This window comes from Wyeomyia smithii, chromosome 3 (genome assembly GCF_029784165.1).
Source record: "Wyeomyia smithii strain HCP4-BCI-WySm-NY-G18 chromosome 3, ASM2978416v1, whole genome shotgun sequence".
In the NCBI taxonomy this organism is placed as follows: domain Eukaryota; kingdom Metazoa; phylum Arthropoda; class Insecta; order Diptera; family Culicidae; genus Wyeomyia; species Wyeomyia smithii.
The window spans coordinates 154,817,918-154,841,886 of NC_073696.1; the positions used below are offsets into that span (position 1 = coordinate 154,817,918).

The following is a 23,969-nucleotide window of genomic DNA, read 5'->3' on the forward strand; positions in this document are numbered from 1 at the left end:
AGAATTTTGATATTTGGTCTTAGAAAAAAGTAGCGTCGTTAAAACATCGAAAATTTCTGATTTTTCAAAAATTCAAAATGGCGCCATTGTCACCCCTTAAGTTGAAGTTTGGTTTTGCATCAAAATACACAAAAAATTATATATAGAAACCAAGGCAGAAAGAAGTCAATTTTTGTTGCACTGTGTAATTAAAGGACAAATTATGTTGGGATGAATATTTTAGAGAATAATTTCATGTTATTGCAACTGTAAGCAAACAATCGGTGCAAAAATATTAAACAGAATAGATGTTTTTTTTTTCGAAGTTAACAAGTGGAAAGCTGGTTGATTTTAAAAATGTCAATAATAAGCAACTCACAGTGGTTATATTTAAATCCGCATTGAATGAACCTAGGAGACGAGACCACTGATATGAAGTTGGGTGGATATCGCTGTTACACTGAAGTTTTATAGTTGAGCCACGATCGACATATTCTACCCTTGGAGTTTCGCTTTGCGATTCATGGCTTGAACTAACGACTAGCTCAAAATCAGATATATATTGCTGGCCCTCATCAGTATGACAAATACAAGTGTACTTTCCAGTATTAATCTCCACAGCATTCTGTATAATCAATCTGTTTCCATCTTGCTATAAAAATTAATAAGACTTTAGATAGTATAATGATTCAATATATCTATGAAATACCCGAATGTTGTAAGGTAGGGGTTGGCCTCCTACTCGTTCCCACAAGACCGGAACTCGTGTACCAGCGGATGATGTACAGTCGACGACTATGGATTCACCAGGATTCATGTATGAAACAGGAGGTTCCAATCGCAGAACAGGTAATGATTGTGACGCTAGAACATAAAAGCTGATTATTCCTAGAATTTTATCAAAATGAGGCAGGATTTTTTTAAATAAGAGAGATTTGTTAGAAGCTTAGGTATTTATAATAGATATTAGTAAATAATGACTTGATGTGGCCAATCACAACTGGTGACTTCTCAACACTGTTAGAAATTTGTAATTTTGATTGTTGGGATTTGTTTGCTTTCGCAATTAGGACATCATTCGTAGGGATTTAATCCTACTTGTCAAAAAAGATAAATAAACTTACAACAACTTAATTGCTAACTTAGGGCTATCAAGAGACCTTATCGTAGCAATTGAGAATTACAACGATTTAGGTCGAAAAAATATATTACAAAAAATATATTACTAAAGTTAACATAAATGGATAACGTAATTCTATTTCCCTAACAATGTCGAAAATTGGTAATAATTTATGAAGCATTGCTGGTCTGCAAAATTTGTTTGTAAATCAAAAGTTCATTCTTTAAACAAAGTTCAGAATTCCTGTTAATGAGAGGATATAAACATCTCGTATGTTTGATGCACTTTGCTCAAATACTCTCAATGTGCTCTTTGAAAACAAGTTTTCTGTCGTAAGCTAGTCCCATGTACTTAACCTTGTCAGACCAACTCAAAATAACCCCATTTATTTTGACAACGTGATTATTATTTGGCTTGAGGTAAGAAGCCCCAGTCTTATGGAGAAAAATTATGAATTGAGTTTTAGAAACTTTGGAAGGAATTTTCCACTTTTGCAAGTAGGAAGAAATACATCTAGACTTTTCTGCAATAGACTGCATATGACTCGAAGACTTTTTTATTTTACAGAAATGCTTGTATCATCGCAGAACAATGACTGGAGGCAAATCAGGAAGATCTGAAGTAGATATATTTTACAGGACTGGCCCCAACTGAACCTTGAGGCACACCTGTTCCGATAAAAATCTATCAGATTCTGAATTTTGGTAGATAACCTGTGGAATTCGATCAGTGAGATAATTTTTCAAAATTTTGATTAGAAAAATCGGAAAATTTAAAGTTAACAATTTCGCAATTAAATCTTTATGCAAAATAGTATCGAATGCTTTATCTATGTCTATAAGTGCAGCTCCAGTGGAATAACCATCAGATTTGTTAGCTTGTATCATAATGGTAACTTTAAGCTAATGGTGAGTAGTGGAATGCCCATGGCGAAATCCAAACTGTTCATGAAACGAGTATTATATTGATTTTTTTATAAAGACACCGAATGTTGATAAGTGGCGTAATCGTACGGATTTTATAAAATATCTAAAGTTGCGTTCAAGCATTCACAAGCGAACATTGTGCGACTTGTACTTAAGATTATCATGATGTATGTGAACCATTCCTCACGAACATATATCGCGATAGATATAGATTTATATCTAAGTTTATCCAATTGTCTTAATTAAGTGAAAGAGTGATAGTGAAAATGAGTGAGTTAAAATGAGAGCAAAATCATCTCAAATGACCTGGAAATACGCAAAAATTTAATCGACTATTTTTGATTTTAATGAAACTTTGTTCTTGTACTCGGCTTAGCAAATTGAGCATTTTCCACAGGTAGAAAGATTTTTTAGACCCATGAGTTATTTTCTAAAAGGGGTATGCGTTTTGGCGTAGCTTTTTTTTCAAAGCATGGTAGCTCAGAAATTTTTGGTTGTGTAGAAAAACTTCCTGAGAAAAAGTTGTAGGGAATTATTAATGGGTCATAAAAAATAAACATAAACATAAATATAATATGAACACTAAATTTCAATTTAGAAAAGAGTTGAATTTTTTTTATGTTTTATTTTTTGTTAAAGGAACTTGAAAGTATTAAACAACTTTAAAAAAAAGGATTGAGGATTAAAAATCAATATTTTTATGGAATATTAAACTTTTTGGAAAATTTCCAATTTCAAAATTTTTCAAAATGTTTGTACTCTGATGCTTTAAGGATTCAGGTAGTCATTTAAAATCCTCAAGCTCTTGGTATCTTCCATTTCTACCATTTCTAATGCATCGGTTTTCGAGTGAATTTAAATTAAAGCTCGAAAAGAGGGAGCTTCGTAGCCGCAAGGTTACAGAGTCCGCTTTAATAAGCGAGTGGTCGTGGGTTCGAATCTTAATAGAATCAGGCCATTTGGTTGTCAAAGGACTTTAACATGGGTTTATTCTCAGGCTTTCCACTACATATCCTTGCTTCAAGCTGAATTTTATAGTACCCCTGCTGCCTTTATCCTAACAAAAAAGTACCTCTTATGATAAAACTGTTCTGGGTAACGTATAATAGTTCACTTCAGGGAATTGTAATTATGGTTTTGGCTGGAGGAACAAGGTTTCGATAAGACTCCTTCCTCTTGCCAAATATGAATTCTACTTATAATAAAACTGACCAAAGGTGAAGCATTTAGTGCCTCTTCAGGGAATTGTGATTGTGATGGGGTGTTGGTAGGAAGAATGAGGTTTCGATAAGACTTTTTCCTCTTGACATAATAAGTCCCTCTTAGAATTAATCTGACCAGAGAGGAACGTTAGGTGTAGCCTCAGTTCAGGGAACTGTAATTTGGCGATATTAGATAGAAAGAGGCTCGGTATAGTAGTGCAGTAAGCTTGAAACGAAAGGGTGAACTCCAGCACACAAACAAGGATTTAAATGAAAAGCGTATCATTCACTTCAATAGTGATACTGCCAACAATATAAAGTGCGGAGCACAGAAAACACATGGACAATATCACAACAGATCAATTGTCTCTGGTCGCAGGGATGAGTACACACAGGGGAAAAAACCTAAATTAATCCACTTAGTGGTCAGACCCAACCTTTCTCATTTAAACTTTTATTTGTAAAAATAGATTTACATGAACGCTTCAATCCAATAAATGTATATTCACTCTTTAGGCTCTAATATATTGATGTTGCAATCTATACATATAAAAATGCAGTCCAGTCTGTCAGTCTGTCTGATCCATATAGGCTCGAAAACTACCGAACCGATCGACGTGAAAATTGGTATGCAGAGGTTTTCGGTACAGATAAAGGTTCTTCTGGAAGGGTACGGTCCAATACAAATGAAACATAAATTTCTGCACAACTCAAGAACAAACCAAGCAAATTAAACCGAATTTGGCATGTGGATGTTTTAAGAGGTAACAAATATGTCCATAAAAGTTGAACGCCACTCCCTTTTCTGGAAAGAAGGGGTTTCATACAAATGAAACCCAAATTTCTGCACATCTCGAGAAAAAATCAACTAAATGGAACCAAATTTGGCAGGCGAATGTTTTCAGTGGCGAAAAATATGTCCATAATGTTTTGACACCCCTCCTTCTTTTGGAAAGGAGGGGTGCCATACAAATGAAACACAAATTTCTGCACTACTAACTGAGTAAAGGAAACCAAATTTAGCATGTAAATGTTTTTAGGAGTAACAAATATGTCCATAATGGTTCGTACCCCTTTTCTGAAAGGAAGGGGTTCCATACAAATGAAACACAAATTTCTGCACATCTCGAGAGCTAACCAAATAAATGGAACCAAATTTGGCAGGTGAATGTTTTTAAAGGTAACAAATATGTTCCATAATCGACCTCAGGCAACATTTTGGATTTGGACATTTGGATGGCAACTTCTGGTTTCTGGAAAACAGCCAAAAATGGCCGATTTCCACCCAATATAACATTATCCGGATCTAGAATGATACACAGGAGCTCAAATCTACCACAGATACCATTTTGAATTCTAAGATGGCGATTTCCGTTATTGGGAATTATTAGATCGGCTGTTTCCCAGGAACATGTGCTTCCAGAAAATGGAGGGGCATCGAACTATTATGAACATATTTGTTACCTCTACAAACATTCAAGCAGAATGACGCTCAGAGGCCAGAAATTATCTTAAATACCATTTTGAAACCCAAGATGGCGACTTCCGGTTTGTGAAAAATTACCCTAAAATAACCAAATACCATCCAATATGAGTATCTCTGGAACCAGAATGATGCAATAAGCTAACAATTGACCTCAGGCACCATTTTTAATTGCTAAATGGGAACTTCGAGGAAACAGCCGAAAATGAGCCGAATAATACTCAATATGGATATTTCCGTAATCGAGATGATGCATAGAAACCAAACATTGACCCTGGACACCATTTTGAATTTGAAGACGACCACTTTTAGTTTGTGGAAAACAACCAAAATAACTAAATACCTCCCAATATGGGTATTTCCGGTGTCAGATTGATGCCAGCAAGTCTGCTGAAAATGACCGAATACCACCTAATATGAATGTATTCAGAATTAAGGCGATGTACAGAAGCCAAAAGTCGAGGATATTGTCTTTTCGATAAAACCAATAATTTCAAACGATTTGTTATTTGACTTTGATTATATCCCATGGCCGATTCGTCGTGCATTTGCAAACTTTAAACACATCGCAAGGAATCAATGAATTTGGAACGTTCAAATAGTACGATACCACATTTAAATTATGTTGAGTCCACATATATCGATCAGAGCAGGTATAGTTTCAAATAATCTTTGAATTACTTCTTTTTCAAAAACTTTTGAGCCATATATGAAATTGTTATGAAGTTTGTTATTTGCAAGTTCGAGAGATGACTCGTTCGTATGACACTAGTTATGTTCATATAAGTCATGTAATCTTTGAGATAATAGGCAGCTAGATTTATGAATTGACACTAATTTTGCGGAAATCGGGTCAGCCATCTCTGAGAAAATTGAGTGAGTCCAAGTAGTCTTCGGAAAATGTTCCTTTTCATAGATGGATTTCACATTTCTAAACATAAGAGGCAAAGTTATAGTCCGATTGCAAAACAAATCAATAGGGTCTCATGGGGCAACTAGAACTTCCATTTGACACTGATTTTATGAAAATCGGTCCAGCTTCTCTGAGAAACATGAGTGAAAATAAACAGTCTTCAGAATACTTTTCTTTTCATAACTTTTGAACCACTAGTTCAATCTTCATAAAATTAAAAAGTTAAGGGTATTTCAGGTAGCTCGCTGATTTGAAATCAATTTTGTTCAAATCCGTTGTGTAGTTTTTGTGATAATGATGTTTCATGATTTTTACATTTTGATACATAGCCTCTAAACTAAAAATCCGATTTCAATGAAATTTAATAGGGTCTTATGGGACAACGAGACCTTTCATTTGCAATTAATTTCATGAAAATCGGTCCAGCCACCTCTGAGAAAAGTGAGTGAGAATAAAAATCAACACACACACACACACATACACACATACACACACACATACAGAAAATTCTCAGCTCGTCGAGCTGAGTCGAGTGATATATGCCATTCGGCCCTTTGGAGCACTTTGATACTTTCGGTTTTGCAATCCGCTATACCTTTCTAGGAGAAAGGCAAAAAGCTCGAAAAATTTTTAATAACAAGGAAAATGCACGTTTAAACTAATTTGTCTTTGATTCACCAACAAGAAACATAACTTTATTAAAATGTATGATCAATATTGCACAGTTCATTCTTTGAAATTACGATCGGCTCGGACGAACAGTTCTCAAGAAAAGGGTTAGAGAGGGTTACTCTAAAAAGTTGAAAAATAATAAAATTTCGTAATTTTTTCTTCAAATGTTTGAAGTATAGTGATGTGTTCGAGTATTTTGGCTATTTATTAAGGTTTATTTGGAGATGTATTTTTCGTTTCCTGGATACAAATATAGTGAGTATTACGCTGTTAGCAGCGTTTCTCTCGAAACCATATTTTTCAACTGGTGGTACGTTTTACTCAGCATCTACTGAACCGATTTGGCTGAAATTTTTTTAGCGTGTAAAAACAGATTTTTTAACTTATTACATAGCCGTTTTTGAAAATTTCAAAAATTACTTTACGAACCAATTTCATTTTTGTCTTATGACTTACATTCCAAAAATTGCCAAAATGGCGGCCATTTTAGTAAAAAGAATTTTTGCCTTTCTCCTAGAAAGGTATAGCAATCACTGGAAAAACCAAAGGTATAAAAGTGGTCCCAATGGCCGAATATCATATACCACTCGACCCCTTTCGACGAATTGAGCATTTTTTGTATGCATGTGTGTATTGAATTTTATTGTAATCTGATTTCTAGTTTAAAGGTTATGTATCAAAATGTAAAAATCACGAAACATCAATATCTCAGACACTACACAACCGATTTGAACAAAATTGGTTTCAAATAAACGGGAGACAAATCGCGCGAAATGACCGATGGTCGAATATCGACCATTTTTGATTTGAATGGAACTTTGCACACGTATTTGGCTTAGCAAACTGAGCATTTTTCACAGGTGGAGAGATTTTTTACACCCATGAGTTACATTCTAAAAGGTCGTATGCCTTTTGGCACAGGTTTTATTCGAAGCATTGTAGCCCAGAAACCGTTGGTTTTATAGAAAAACTGTAAAACTGTAAGAATGAGTTGTAGGGAATTGAAAATGCACCATAAAAAAAATATACACTGTACAAAAAAATTTGTTTTGACCAAAAAAAATTAAAATGAACATTAAATTTCAATTAAAAATAAGAGTTGATTTATTTTTTATTTTTTTTAAAGAAACTTGACGTTAATACGCAACTTTTTAAAAAATGTCCAGGATGGAGAAATGAAAAATATTTTTTTATGGTAGATCACAGCTTAAGAGTTTTAAAGCGTAAACGAAACGCATGCCTGCGCAGGCTTCGCCGTTTGCGGTCTTACGAATCTAAACAAAGTTTTAAACGCTCAAGTGAAGAATATCGGCGGTTAAACTCTAGTCTTTACAAATCATATGTTCTGGGAGTTCAAACAGACTTGCGCAGAAATCCGAAAAAAATTTGGAATTTCGTTAATTCAAATCGTAAAAGTCGCTCAACCCCTTCGGACGTCTATTTGGAGGAAATGGTATCCTGCTCGGAATCTGACTCTTGTGAGCTTTTTGCGAAGTTTTTCTCCTCAGTATTTGCCACGGATTGTGCCTCAAATGACGATGCTTGGCGTGCTGCGGCTAATGTGCCAGCCGACCTTGATCTTGACATCTTTGAAGTCACGCATGACATGATTACTACCGCCGCTAAGAAACTTAAATGTTCGTACACTGTTGGTCCCGACGGAGTACCGGCCGTTCTTTTGTGCCGTTGTATTGATATTCTGGCTGCTCCACTTTGCACAATTTTCACCCAATCTTTGGCTCAAGGGAAGTTTCCTGAGGTATGGAAGCACTCCTATATGTTTCCGGTTTTCAAAAGTGGTGATCGACGAAATGTCAAAAACTACCGTGGAATAACTAATCTGTCAGCTGCGTCTAAATTGTTCGAGATCATTGTAAGCTCTATTGTATTGAATTGCACACGCAACTACATTTCTTCGGACTAGCATGGTTTTGTTCCTGGGTGATCAAAATTTCCCGTCTTGGTGCTTCATCACGGTTCGTTAAATGACTTGAATCATTCCTGTGCAATAGAATTTTGCAAGTTGAGCTTGGATCAGGTGTATTGTCAGCGTTCACGAACAAGTCTGGCGTACCACAGGGTAGTAACTAGGACCGCTTCTTTTCATTATTCTCTTCAATGACGTTGCTGATGCACTTGGGATTGGTTGCAGATTAGTTTACGCCGATGATTTAAGAATTTACTTGACGATTCGCACCATCGAGGATTGTTATCGTCTACAATCACTTTAAAATACCTTCGTGACGTGGTGTAAACTAAACTCGCTAATTCTAAGTACTGCTAAATGTGAAGTGATAACCTTTCACCGCATTGAACGGCCAATACCTTTTGATTATGCTGTCGACGGAGAAGTGCTGCGCAGAGTAGATTACGTCAACGACCTTGGAGTTATACTTGACAGAAAGCTGACCTTCGATAGTCACCGTGCTGCAATTGTTTCGAAAGCAAGTCGGCAATTAGGATCCATCGCAAAAATTGGACGTGACTTCAAGGATCCCCATTGTCTGAAAGCTTTATACTGCTCACTTGTACGACCCCTACTAGAAAACGTAAGTGTGGTTTGGAGTCCGCACCAGCTTTCATGGAACCTGCGTCTCGAGCGTATACAGAGACGTTTCATCCGATTGGCCCTGAAAGAACTACCTTGGCGTGATCCTACGAATCTTCCACCCTACCCGGATCGTTTTCGCCTGCTTGGACTAGACACTCTAGAGCACCGCCGCAAAGTACAACAAGCTGTTTGCATTGCCAAGATTCTAAACGCTGAACTGGACTCCCCGAAGTTGCTGTCATTGATGAATTTCCGTGCATCTCAACGTATGCTGAGGCCCTCTTCGATGCTTCTGAACCAATAACATCGCACGAACTATGGTTATAATGAACCTGTTGCTTTTTGTGTTAGAACATTCACGAGTGTCGAGCATCTTTTTGATTTTGGTGTGCCTAGTCATATTTTTGAACGTAGGTTAACTAATTCTAGTTACTTTTAATGATTATCCTTTTTCATTAAGACTTTATGTCAGATGATGCACTTAGAAATAAACAAATAAACAAATAAACAAATTATTTTTTTATAAAAATTATAATTTAAACATTTTTCAAAATATTTGTATTCTGATGATTTTAAGAGAAGCAGAGAGTCATTTTAAATCAAAAAGCTCTTGGTAGTAAACATTCTAAAGGCATCGGTTTTCGAGTTATTTTGAATTTAAGCTCGAAAAATTATTAATATTTCGGAAAAAATACATTTTTCTTAATTTGTCCATGGTTCTCCAGCAAAAACCATACGTTCATTGGAATGCTTGTTCAAAAATATACAATTCATTCTTTGACAACTAAACGATTGGATAAATAACTCAAGCGCTAAACCTTAGCCTACCTACACGTTCTCCCTTGCCGAATGTATTATAAAAAAATATGTTTGTCGTGCAACACTACCTACTTGTTTGCTAATTGGTAAACCTACTTGTTTACTAATAATAACTGTTTGTAAAGTACGCAACCAATAACTACTGGGTTACCTATAATATCTGTTTTCGTATATAAATACGATTGCACTACTCCAGATGTGTTAGTAACAGTTTCCATTTTGTGAAGATGAATAAAGTGAAAATGGAATACACCAAGCCCAAATGCTGTAAACCCTTTCCTGATCATCGGTGCTCATCAAGCTTACGCAAATTGAACGAAAACTTTATTGCAAAATAAAAATTATTGAACAGTCAAGCTCATTTTAATACGTCTTTATCAATTTGTGATTCGTGTAGTTATTGGAACGATAGTCAAGCCACCGGGATGAATGGTTCGTTGTTTACTATTCAGAATCTGGAACACTTAAGAATATCAGCTTCATCATAATATCGGAAGTACTCCATCATGATACTGTTGCGGCTCAGGTGTTCATTGCCAAATTAATATAAAAATAGAAATATAAAAAATATAATATAAATAGAAAAAATATAAAAATAGAAAAAACTTTGCAAGTTTTTGCAAGTTTAAAACAAAATATAACGTCGATGCAGAGTGGCATTTTTTTGCGACTTCTCATGGTAAAGGCCCATGCGATGCAATTGGTTGCATATTAAAACGAATGGCAGGAAATGCAAGTTTAGCTAAAGAACATGAACATCCCATTACAAGCGCAAAAGAATTGTATGATTGGTATAATCAGCAAAATAATAAAAATTCATCAAAAATGTCATTTAGTTGGGTACAACTAAACACAGTTGGGTACAACTGAACAAGGAGTAACAGAATGGAGCAATATTTTCAAAATATCTATAATAATAGCTGCCACACAAAAGTATTACTCTTTTGTTCCGATTTCAGAAAATAAGATACAAACGAAGCTGTTTTCAAAAGATGACGAATCATTTACTTATGATGTATATAAAATATAAGGTGAAACTAGTTCTGTAAAGTATCTATGTCATAAAAAAATATGTTCCTAAGATAATAAAACTCGAAAATAAATATTTGATTCTTATATATATTTATGTCACTTAGAACATTTAACTCTTTTCTTGAGAACCGTTCGCCCAATCGTTGTCAAAGTATGAATTGTATATTTTTGATCAAGCATTCCAATGAACGTATGGTTTTCGCTGGAGAACCATGGACAAATTAACAAAACGTGTATTTTCCTAAATAATTATAATTTTTCAAGCTTAAATTAGAAATAACTCGAAAACCAATGCCTTTAGAATGTTTACTACCAAGAGCTTTTTGATTCAAAATGACTTTTGAAATTTAATGTTCATTTTAATTTTTTTTGGTTAAAAAATTTTTATTTTGTACAGTGTATACTTCTTATGGTGCATTTTTAATTCCCTACAACTCATTCTCAGACAGTTTTTCTATACAACCAACGGTTTCTGGGCTACAATGCTTCGAAAAAAAACCTGTGCCAAAAGTAACTCATGGGTGTAAAAAATCTCTCCACCTGTGAAAAACACTCAGTTTGCTAAGCCAAATACGTGTGCAAAGTTTCATTCAAATCAAAAATGGTCGATTAAATTTTCACGTATTTCCAGGCGATGTGAAATGATTTTGCTCACGGGCTACCTTAAAAACCCTTAACCTTTGAATTTTATGAGGATTGAACCTGTGGTTCAGAAGTTATGGAAAGAAACGTGTTCTGGAGACTATTTAATCTCACTCATGTTTCTCAGAGATGGACCGATTTTCATAAAATCAGTGTCACATGGAAGGTCTTGTTGCCCCATAATACCCTAATGATTTTTTTTTTCAAACGGATTATTATTTTGCCTGTTATGTTTAAAAATGTGAAATCCAGCTATGAAAAGAACATATTCCGAAGACTACTTGGACTCACTCACTTTTCTCAGAGATGGTTGACCCGATTTCCATAGAATTAGTATCAATTGAAAGGTCTAGCTGCCTCATAACACCCTTTTGAATTTTGCTGTAATCGGACTGTAACTTCGTCTGTAATGTATCGAAATGTGAAAATCACGAAACTTCATTATCTTAGAAACTACACAACCGATTTGAACAATATTGATATCAGATGAACAGGCTAGTTAAGGGTTAACTGATAAATTATGATTGAACACGTGATTTCAAAGTTTGGCTGCACTATACGTTCTCTTTTGATTGTAATCAAACTTAAGCAACCGTTATGTTTTAATTTGTAAAATAACGAAAGTCTATTATCTCAAGTATTACACGACTTTTTGAACATAACTAGTGTCCTACAAACGAGTCATCTCTCAAACTTACAAATAACAAACTTCATAACAATTTGATATGCTGTTCAAAAATTTTGGAAAATAAAGAGATTCAGAGACTATTCAACACTATACCTGCTTTGATCAATATAAATGGCCTCAACATGATTTAAATGTGGTATCGTACTATCTGAACGTTCCCGGTATCGCTCGTGATTTAATTGTTCGGAATTAAGAGTCATTTCTTTTATTTCGCTATTTCTTAAACACTAACATTACGTCAAATTTCAAATTTTATACTTTAATTACAACATCAATATTTTAGAACCCAAAGAGTGCATATACCCCTTTATTGGATTTGAGCATTCATGTGAATCTATTTTTACAAATAATAAGTTTCAATGAGAAAGGCTGAGTCTGACCGCTCGGTGGATTAATTTAGGTTTTTTTCATGAAAAATTACTATTTAAAAATTCATAAAACAAAGAAACCTTCAGATATTGATAAAAGGCTATTTAACAAGTTAGATAATCGAATTAACATGCTAAAAAAAAATCAAGCCAAATCATTTCAGTAGATGCTGGGGAAAACTTTGAAATAAATCAGCCTAACCGGTCCAGTAGATACTGAGAAAAACGTACTACTAGTTGAAAAAAAACATGGTTTCGTGAAACCGCTGTCAGTGTAATATTCAGCTAAATATAAACCACGACATGCAAAATACATCTTGAAATACATTTTAACCCTTTCCCGCTCATAGTGACTCTAGAGCACCAAGAATTGTAATGACCATACCTCGAAAAAAAAAAATATTTTGAATTCTTTTTTCTACAAAATCCTGCATTTCTAATGTACTTTCAACTTGGCATATCAAATGTCAACTTGATTTAATGTTTGATCTGTTATCAAGAATACTACAAAAGAAAGTCCGAGTTTTACGATAAGAAATAATGTGTGTTTTTAGCAACTGTTTTTCTATAACATTCATTGGGTGGGTCTAAAGGCATTGAAAGCGGACCAAAAACGAAAACTTACCATTTCTGGGAAAAGCTGCAAGCCAAAATCTAGGTACATGACAACTCAGAGATGAAGAAAAGAGGTGAAGTCGGATGTGACAAGCTTTTCAATATTCGTCCTTTCATCGATGCAAAGAGAGCCAATTTTCTAGCCTAGAAAATTCCTTACTCCATAAAAAATAAATCATCAAATAGTCATAAACTAAGTTTTTTTTTCGAAAACTACGTTGTTTTTATTATTTTCTATAGTATTTGAATAAATACTTCAAAAATTATTAGAAAAAAAATTTTTTTCGTGTTTTTAAAAAAGTCCCTGCTGTGCTCATAGGTGCTCTGGAGCACCATTTCAAAATTTGCTTTTTTCTTCAAAATTCAATGTTTTGCAGTGATTTCAACTACCCTGCAAATTATTTTGCCAAAATTGACCCGGAAAGTATTTTTAAATCATGAAAAACCTCGTGAGCGGGAGAGGGTTAATCAATAACACATTATTTTTCGACCTTCTAGAGTAGGGTCCCTCCTTAAAATGTTTTAATGATATATTCATATATTAATTGAATATTCATTTTCGGGTTCGATTATTTCAAGTACATAATTTTTTAATCGGCCAGAGGATATGATCAAAGTCAAAGACAAATCGTTTTAAATGATTGGTTTCATTCGAATGACGAAATACTCGACTTTTTGGCTCTGTATATCACCTTTATTCTAAATGTATTCATATTGGGTTGTATTCGGTCATTTTCAGCTGTTTTTCGCCCATTTTTGGCAGTTTTCTAGAAACTGGAAGTTGCCATCTTACAATTCATAATGGTGTCTAAGATCAATTTTCAGCTCCTTGCATCATTCTGGTTTCGGAGATACCCATGTTGGGTGGTATTTGGTCACTTTAGGCTTTTTTTTCAGAGACCGAAAGTCGTCATCTTAAGCATCAAAATGGTATGTGTAATCAATTTTTGGCTCCGGAAAAATTCATATTGAATAGAATATTGTATATTGTCTACTTCTGATTGACGAAATGAATAAAGAATAAAGAATGGTATTTGATCGTTTCCGACTGTTTGTCAGACACCGGAAGTCGCCATCTTCGAATTCAAAAGTGTGCCTGTGATCGATTTTTAGCTTCTGTGCATTGATTTGGTTCCGGAGATACTCATATTTAATGGGAATAGGCTGTTTTCCAGAACCCGGAAATCGCCATCTTACAATTCAAAATGTTGTCTGAGGTCGATTTGTGGCTCCAGTGTATCATTACTATTCCGGAAATACCCATACTGGGTGGCATTTGATCACTTTCCGCTGTTTTTCTGAAACCGAAAGTCGCCATCGTGGATTTCAAAATGGCATTTCTGGCCTCTGGGCGTCATTGTGGTTAAAGAAACAGCCATATTGGATGGTATTTGGTCATTTTCGGCTGTTTTCCAGAAACCGGAAGTAGCCATCTTCGAATGCAAAATGGTGTCTGTGGTCGACATTAGCTCCTGTGTATCATTACGATTCCGGAAATATCCATTTTGGGTGGTATTTGATCACTTTCCGCTGTTATTCAGAAACCGGAATTCACAATCTTGGATTTCAAAATGGCATTTGAAAACAATTTTTGGCCTCTGAGCGTCGTTCTGGTTAAAGAAATATCCATGTTAGGTGGTATTTGGTCATTTCCGGCTGTTTTCCAGAAACCGGAAGTAGCCATCTTCGAGTGCAAAATGGTGTCTGTAGCCGACATTAGCTCATGTGTATCATTACGATTCCGGTAATATCCATTTTGGGTGGTCCTTGGTCACTTTCCGCTGTTATTCAGAAACCGGAATTCACAATCTTGGATTTAAAAATGGCATTTGGAGACAATTTTTGGCCTCTGAGCGTCGTTCTGGTTAAAGAAATATCCATGTTAGGTGGTATTTGGTCATTTTCGGCTGTTTTCCAGAAACCGTAAGTCGCCATCTTAGAGTTCAAATTGGTGTCTGTGGTCGATTTTTGTTCCTGTGTATCGTTCTAGATCCGGATATTATTATATTGGGTGAAGAACGGCAACTTTTGGCTGTTTTCCAGAAACGGGAAGTTGCCATCTTGCAATCCAAAATGTTGTCTGGGGTCGATTTGTGGCTTCAGTGCATCATTACGATATCAGAAATACACATATAAAGTGGTATTTGGTCGCTTTTCGCTATTTTCAGAAGTCGGAAGTCGTTGGTTTTCAAAATGGCATTTGGAGACATTTCCTTTGCCTCTGGGCGTCATCCTGGTTCCGGAAACACCAATACAGGTCGAACTCGATTATCCGGAACATCAAAAAAAAAATTATTCTGGAAAATCGAGTTTTCCGGATAATCGAATCATAGAAAAAATATTCAAATTTGCTATTAACGAACAAAAAAAACATTTCTTTTTTTTCTTTACTTGTTTGATGCAGTGGCGTAGCCAGAAATTGTTTTTGAAGCAAAAAGAGGTAATATCTTGAAAAGCAAACAAATTAAATTGGACACTTTTTTCGAACATTTCCTGAACATGCCAGAAGTGACATAATTGGTACCAAATATGCCAGAAGGGATGGTAACTTTAGGTAAAATTTCGGAATAAAAATTGAAAAAGAACACAAAAAATTAAATAACGGATAATCGAGTCTAAAATTCCGGATAATCGAGTCCAACCTGCATTAGAAACCGGAGGTTTCTATCTCAAATTTTAAAATGGCGTCTGGAGTTGAGTATTGGCTCACATGTGAATCCACCTGATCATTTAAGGCTGTTCCCCGGAAAACCATGTTGAAATATCTATTTAATTTGTACGTGAGATCTCCCTCCACTTCCAGAGAACGGAGGAGTGTCAAACCACCATAGAAATTGGTGTTTATTTGCTTAAGAGCTCTCCCATCCAGAAGTGGGAGGGGTGTCGAACCACCATGAAAATATTTTTTGTTCCCAAAAACCTCAACATACCAAATTAGGTTCCATGACTTGATTTGTTCTTGAGTTGTGAAGAAAATAGATTTTCATTTGTATGAACCCTCTCCTTTAGAAGAGGGAGGGGTGTCAACCCATCATGAAAATTTATTCTTGCCCTCAAAAACCTCGCATATAAAATTTGGTTCCATCTACTTGATTATTTCTCGACATGTGCAGAAATTTGTGTTCATGTGAAGGAAACCCTATCCTTTTTAAAGAGGGAGTGGTTTCAAACTACTATGGACATATTTGTTACCACTAAAAAATTCACTTGCCGAATTTCGTTTAATTCGTTTAGTTTTAGAGGTGTGCACAAATTTGTGTTTAATTTGTATGAAACGCCTCCCTTGTAGAAGAGGGAAGGGTGTCAAAACATTATGGAATTTTTGTTACCACAAAAAACATTCACCTGCCAAGTTTGGTTCCATTTAGTTTGTTATTTCTCGAGATGTGCAGAAATTTGTGTTTCATTTGTATGGAACCCCTTTTTTCCAGAAGAGGGCGGGGTGTCGAACCGTCATGGACATATCTGTTCATTCGTTCAACATTCACATGCCAAATTTGGTAGTATTTGATTGGTTCTCGAGCTGTGCGAAACTTGGGTTGCATTTCTACGGAAGCCCCTCCCTTATATTAAAGGGAGGGTCCTTTCTTATAGAAGAGGGCGGGGTCTTCCCTTATATAAGAGGGAGGGGTGTCAAACAATTATGGACATATTTGTTACAGGTTTTGGATTTTCGGCTTTGCAGTCTCAGCCCTAGTAACAATATTGGTTTTATCAAAGTTTTATAGCCCTCAAGAAAGCCAGAACAGCGCTATAAAACTTTGATAAAACCCGTTTTGTTACTTGGGAGTAGATCTAAACGAATATTTTCTTCACATCCGACGTTTCGGCCGTTGGTTGCGGCCTTTTTCAAAGGAATACTAAAATAGATGGGTTTATTTAACAATATTCTAAAATCATTGTGGTCTATCGTTCACTTACAAAGGTATCGTTTTTTATTTAGCGCATGAGCTTTGCGGTTTTGTGTAATCAGAATTAATCAACTAGGATATTTTGAGCTGAAGGGAAAGGGGGATTTTTGTTTAAACTGTTAATTATTAGTTGTTTTTTCACTCCTACCATTCTACCACCGTTATTCAACGTTTTCTATCGGCAATTTTTCTTCGATATTTCGTTATCACTTATTTGTGTTTGATTCCACTCACTGACTGTACTGTTTAGCCCTTGTGTGTGAGCTTCAACTTAAACCGGTAGAGCTTTGGTGAGAATAGCGGAGCAAGTATTTTTCTCGGAGGGTTGTTGGTGAGTCTATTGGTTGAGACTATGGTTGTTAATGGTGTTTGTGTGTGTGGCTGTGTTTGGTTGTAAGGTTTTGGTGGCTTGTCTTCGTTCTTGTGTTGCTTTCACTTGGTGTAAAAGTCCTGCATATGTGCAATTTATTCCGTCGACGTCTGTTCGGTGGTTGACGGTATGTGCGGTGTTGCTGATATGGAAACACTCCAATAGTGGGAGCGTTTGTGGGCTCAGAGTACGGTCTAATATTTTGGTTTCTTCTAATGTGAAGCGGTGTTGGTGGTGGATGCAGTGTTCTAAGAGGGCTGTTTTATTTCCCAACTCTACCACTGCTTGGTCTGTGTATGTATGACCTGACTCTATAAGTCGATCGAGTTTGTTCATGTTGGATTTGTGGCCGTAGATGCTGGACTTCAGGGTGTTGCGTGTCATGCCAATATACTTGCCGTCACAGTTGCTGCATGGTATCTGGTAGATGACGTTGTGCTGGGACATTGTTTCGACAGGATCTTTTACTCTAGTGAAACATTGTTTCACCGTGTTTTGGTTGCGATGTGCGGGTTTTACGTTGGCATAATCTTCCATCAGTGTCTTTGCGATTTTTTCGCTGAGGTGTGAGATATATGGCAGGGAAATGTACGTGAGCTGGATCGATTCTGAGGTGGTGCCGTTGGTGTTTTCTGCTGGGGGCTTTGCTGGGGGCTTCGCTGTGGTGCATCGATGAAATATACGGTTGATGAGGGTGGCTGGATAGCCGTTGCGACGTAGTTCTCGGTATACTATTTGTTTTTTGGCTGTGATACTCAAATTTGTGCTAAGACTGGTGACTCTGTTTATAAAACCGGTGGCTACGTTTAGTTTCTGTTTTAATGGATGGAATGAGTTGAAGTTCAGTAATCTTCCTGAGGCAATTGGTTTGCTGTACCATTCTGTTGTCATTTTTTGATTTTCATGCCGTGTGATCATAGTGTCAAGGAAAGGGAGGTGTTTGTCTTGCTCTATTTCAACGGTGAATTGCAAGTTTTGGTCATAGCTGTTGAAGATGTTTAGCGTAGATGTAACTTTGTCTGCTGGTAGTGTCAGGAAAAAATCGTCGACATATTTCTTCATGTATGGGATTGGAAAATCTATTTTCCTAATAGTGGTTTCTATAAGCGTGTTTAGTACCATGTCAGCGAGAACCAGTGACAAAGGGCTGCCCATGGCGCTGCCAAACTGTTGCAAGTACGTTTGTGATCGGAAACTGAAGTAGCTTGTGTCCAGTAAGAATTCAATTATTTCCAAAAACATGTCCATGTTAATCTTGGTCATTTTTCTTATTTGTTGCCAGTTGTCTATGATGCTTTTTATAGCAAGATCTTTTGGAATGTTGGTGAAGAGGGATATTACATCGAAGGAAACCATGATGTAATTTTGTGGTAGGGTTAGATTGTTGATTTCAGTTAAGAATGTGAAAGAGTTTTTTATATCGTACTGGCTTTGAGATATTGGTTTAAGTATTTGCTGGATATATTTTGACAGTTGATATGTTGGACTGGTTATGTTTGGAACGACTGGTCTCAGTGGCAAATCATTTTTGTGTGCTTTTGGCTGTCCGTATATGCGGGAACAGGTAGCGTTGTGACAGTATAGTTTGAAGGCTGTTTTATAATCAATAATGTCTAGATTCTTGAGGCGGGTAACGATCTGATTGGTTTTGGTTTGGTAAGTCGATGTGGGATCTCTTGAGAGTTTTCTGTATGTTTTTGTGTCTTCTAAAATGCTTAGCATTTTCTGGTTGTAGTCATCCATTTTCATTATTACTGTACGGTTCCCTTTGTCAGACTGTATTATGCAGAGGTCTGGATTTTCTCTTTGGAACAATTTCGTGGTTTTCAATGCTGATGTGCAAAAATTATGGGTTGGGTTGCATTCAGGATGTTTGATTGTTTGGTTCAGGTGGTTTTGTATTTGATTTGTTATTTTACATCTTGTCTTGTTCTGGATATCCTTGCTCGGGTGGCTTTTTATTATTGTCTCTATTCCTGCTAGTAGGTGATAGATAGGGAGCTGTGTGACATTTGTATATGGTATACCAAATTTAGGTCCGAGGCTGATTAAAGTCAAAGTTTCTGGTGGAATGTTGGTAGCTGTAGAGTTCAGTATGGCTTTTTCGTTAAGGGATGGACTGCTGTTGTTCTGGTTGCATGTGCGTTGTAGCAGGTTGAATAGTTTTTTGGTAGCGGTACGTTCTAATTTTTTACTTCTGTTGACGAATGATATCTCTTGTGTCTCGAAAAAACTATTTGACATATTTTCTCTTAACAAAGGCTTGATCTGTTGTTTCAGCTGGTTTATTTCTTGGTTGAATTTGTTGATTTTATACCATGTGTGTTTGATTTCGATATTTAATAAAGTTTTCTTAAGCCGGGTTATTGCATTTTGTAGTTTGTACATAAATGGACTTTGTTCCTCTATCAACGGGAATATGCATTTTAGTGAGTTGATGATGTGTACTGGGAAAATTCCTTGCCGTCTACATTGTGTCAAGAAATTTTTCTAGCATATGTGTTGCATAATTTTCTATTGGTATCGGAAAATTTTTTGAGCATAAGTACAGTGTGGGGTCCATAACTGTTACCGATTGCATGGAAAAAGGATATTCGTATATTGGCCATTTTGTTTGTAGCTTTTTCGCGGCGACTGTTTGTGATTTCAGGTTTTGGATTTTCGGCTTTTCACTCTCAGTAGATCTAAACGAATATTTTCTTCACATCCGACGTTTCGGCCGTTGGTTGCGGCCTTTTTCAAAGGAATACTAAAATAGATGGGTTTATTTAACAATATTCTAAAATCATTGTGGTCTATCGTTAACTTACAAAGGTATCGTTTCTTGTTTAGCGCATGAGCTTTGCGGTTTTGTGTAATCAGAATTAATCAACTAGGATATTTTGAGCTGAAGGGAAAGGGGGATTTTTGTTTAAACTGTTAATTATTAGTTGTGTTTTCACTCCTACCATTCTGGCAACAAATAAGAAAAATGACCACGATTAACATGGACATGTTTTTGGAAATAATAGTATTCTTACTGGACACAAGCTACTTCAGTTTCCGACCACAAAGTACTTGCAACAGTTTGGCAGTGCCATGGGCAGCCCTTTGTCACCGGTTCTCGCTGACATGGTACTAAACACGCTTATAGAACCCACTATTAGGAAAATAGATTTTCCAATCCCATACATGAAGAAATATGTCGACGATTTTTTCCTGACACTACCAGCAGACAAAGTTACATCTACGCTAAACATCTTCAACAGCTATGACCAAAACTTGCAATTCACCGTTGAAATAGAGCAAGACAAACACCTCCCTTTCCTTGACACTATGATCACACGGCATGAAAATCAAAAAATGACAACAGAATGGTACAGCAAACCAAATGCCTCGGTCCAGCTTCTCTGAGAAACATGAGTGAAAATAAACAGTCTTCAGAATACTTTTCTTTTCATAACTTTTGAACCACTAGTTCAATCTTCATAAAATTAAAAAGTTAAGGGTATTTCAGGTAGCCCGCTGATTTGAAATCAAAACCAAACTGTTGCAAGTACGTTTGTGATCGGAAACTGAAGTAGCTTGTGTCCAGTAAGAATTCAATTATTTCCAAAAACATGTCCATGTTAATCTTGGTCATTTTTCTTATTTGTTGCCAGTTGTCTATGATGCTTTTTATAGCAAGATCTTTTGGAATGTTGGTGAAGAGGGATATTACATCGAAGGAAACCATGATGTAATTTTGTGGTAGGGTTAGATTGTTGATTTCAGTTAAGAATGTGAAAGAGTTTTTTATATCGTACTGGCTTTGAGATATTGGTTTAAGTATTTGCTGGATATATTTTGACAGTTGATATGTTGGACTGGTTATGTTTGGAACGACTGGTCTCAGTGGCAAATCATTTTTGTGTGCTTTTGGCTGTCCGTATATGCGGGAACAGGTAGCGTTGTGACAGTATAGTTTGAAGGCTGTTTTATAATCAATAATGTCTAGATTCTTGAGGCGGGTAACGATCTGATTGGTTTTGGTTTGGTAAGTCGATGTGGGATCTCTTGAGAGTTTTCTGTATGTTTTTGTGTCTTCTAAAATGCTTAGCATTTTCTGGTTGTAGTCATCCATTTTCATTATTACTGTACGGTTCCCTTTGTCAGACTGTATTATGCAGAGGTCTGGATTTTCTCTTTGGAACAATTTCGTGGTTTTCAATGCTGATGTGCAAAAATTATGGGTTGGGTTGCATTCAGGATGTTTGATTGTTTGGTTCAGGTGGTTTTGTATTTGATTTGTTATTTTACATCTTGTCTTGTTCTGGATATCCTTGCTCGGGTGGCTTTTTATTATTGTCTCTATTCCTGCTAGTAGGTGATAGATAGGGAGCTGTGTGACATTTGTATATGGTATACCAAATTTAGGTCCGAGGCTGATTAAAGTCAAAGTTTCTGGTGGAATGTTGGTAGCTGTAGAGTTCAGTATGGCTTTTTCGTTAAGGGATGGACTGCTGTTGTTCTGGTTGCATGTGCGTTGTAGCAGGTTGAATAGTTTTTTGGTAGCGGTACGTTCTAATTTTTTACTTCTGTTGACGAATGATATCTCTTGTGTCTCGAAAAAACTATTTGACATATTTTCTCTTAACATAGGCTTGATCTGTTGTTTCAGCTGGTTTATTTCTTGGTTGAATTTGTTGATTTTATACCATGTGTGTTTGATTTCGATATTTAATAAAGTTTTCTTAAGCCGGGTTATTGCATTTTGTAGTTTGTACATAAATGGACTTTGTTCCTCTATCAACGGGAATATGCATTTTAGTGAGTTGATGATGTGTACTGGGAAAATTCCTTGCCGTCTACATTGTGTCAAGAAATTTTTCTAGCATATGTGTTGCATAATTTTCTATTGGTATCGGAAAATTTTTTGAGCATAAGTACAGTGTGGGGTCCATAACTGTTACCGATTGCATGGAAAAAGGATATTCGTATATTGGCCATTTTGTTTGTAGCTTTTTCGCGGCGACTGTTTGTGATTTCAGGTTTTGGATTTTCGGCTTTTCACTCTCAGTAGATCTAAACGAATATTTTCTTCACATCCGACGTTTCGGCCGTTGGTTGCGGCCTTTTTCAAAGGAATACTAAAATAGATGGGTTTATTTAACAATATTCTAAAATCATTGTGGTCTATCGTTAACTTACAAAGGTATCGTTTCTTGTTTAGCGCATGAGCTTTGCGGTTTTGTGTAATCAGAATTAATCAACTAGGATATTTTGAGCTGAAGGGAAAGGGGGATTTTTGTTTAAACTGTTAATTATTAGTTGTGTTTTCACTCCTACCATTCTGGCAACAAATAAGAAAAATGACCACGATTAACATGGACATGTTTTTGGAAATAATAGTATTCTTACTGGACACAAGCTACTTCAGTTTCCGATCACAAAGTACTTGCAACAGTTTGGCAGTGCCATGGGCAGCCCTTTGTCACCGGTTCTCGCTGACATGGTACTAAACACGCTTATAGAACCCACTATTAGGAAAATAGATTTTCCAATCCCATACATGAAGAAATATGTCGACGATTTTTTCCTGACACTACCAGCAGACAAAGTTACATCTACGCTAAACATCTTCAACAGCTATGACCAAAACTTGCAATTCACCGTTGAAATAGAGCAAGACAAACACCTCCCTTTCCTTGACACTATGATCACACGGCATGAAAATCAAAAAATGACAACAGAATGGTACAGCAAACCAAATGCCTCGGTCCAGCTTCTCTGAGAAACATGAGTGAAAATAAACAGTCTTCAGAATACTTTTCTTTTCATAACTTTTGAACCACTAGTTCAATCTTCATAAAATTAAAAAGTTAAGGGTATTTCAGGTAGCCCGCTGATTTGAAATCAATTTTGTTCAAATCCGTTGTGTAGTTTTTGTGATAATGATGTTTCATGATTTTTACATTTTGATACATAGCCTCTAAACTAAAAATCCGATTTCAATGAAATTTAATAGGGTCTTATGGGACAACGAGACCTTTCATTTGCAATTAATTTCATGAAAATCGGTCCAGCCACCTCTGAGAAAAGTGAGTGAGAATAAAAATCAATACACACACACACACACACACATACTCACATCCACACATACACACACATACAGAAAATTCTCAGCTCGTCGAGCTGAGTCGAGTGATATATGCCATTCGGCCCTTTGGAGCACTTTGATACTTTCGGTTTTGCAATCCGCTATACCTTTCTAGGAGAAAGGCAAAAAGCTCGAAAAATTTTTAATAACAAGGAAAATGCACGTTTTAACTAATTTGTCTTTGATTCACCAACAAGAAACATAACTTTATTAAAATGTATGATCAATATTGCACAGTTCATTCTTTGAAATTACGATCGGCTCGGACGAACAGTTCTCAAGAAAAGGGTTAGAGAGGGTTACTCTAAAAAGTTGAAAAATAATAAAATTTCGTAATTTTTTCTTCAAATGTTTGAAGTATAGTGATGTGTTCGAGTATTTTGGCTATTTATTAAGGTTTATTTGGAGATGTATTTTTCGTTTCCTGGATACAAATATAGTGAGTATTACGCTGTTAGCAGCGTTTCTCTCGAAACCATATTTTTCAACTGGTGGTACGTTTTACTCAGCATCTACTGAACCGATTTGGCTGAAATTTTTTTAGCGTGTAAAAACAGATT

At 36.0% G+C, this 23,969-nt stretch overlaps 1 protein-coding gene across 4 annotated transcripts in view; it reads right to left on the reverse strand.

The window, feature by feature from the left end:
- The window catches only part of LOC129732932 (basement membrane-specific heparan sulfate proteoglycan core protein-like), a 454,358-nt gene that overhangs the window by 343,368 nt on the left and 87,021 nt on the right, over positions 1-23,969 (reverse strand). For all 4 annotated transcript variants that reach the window (XM_055694405.1, XM_055694406.1, XM_055694403.1 and 1 more), the window contains exons 3-4: positions 689-843; positions 359-631 (exon numbers count right to left, since the gene is read on the reverse strand). In XM_055694405.1, the coding sequence (XP_055550380.1) occupies positions 359-631; positions 689-843 (428 nt within the window). The remainder of the gene's footprint in view (positions 1-358; positions 632-688; positions 844-23,969) is intronic.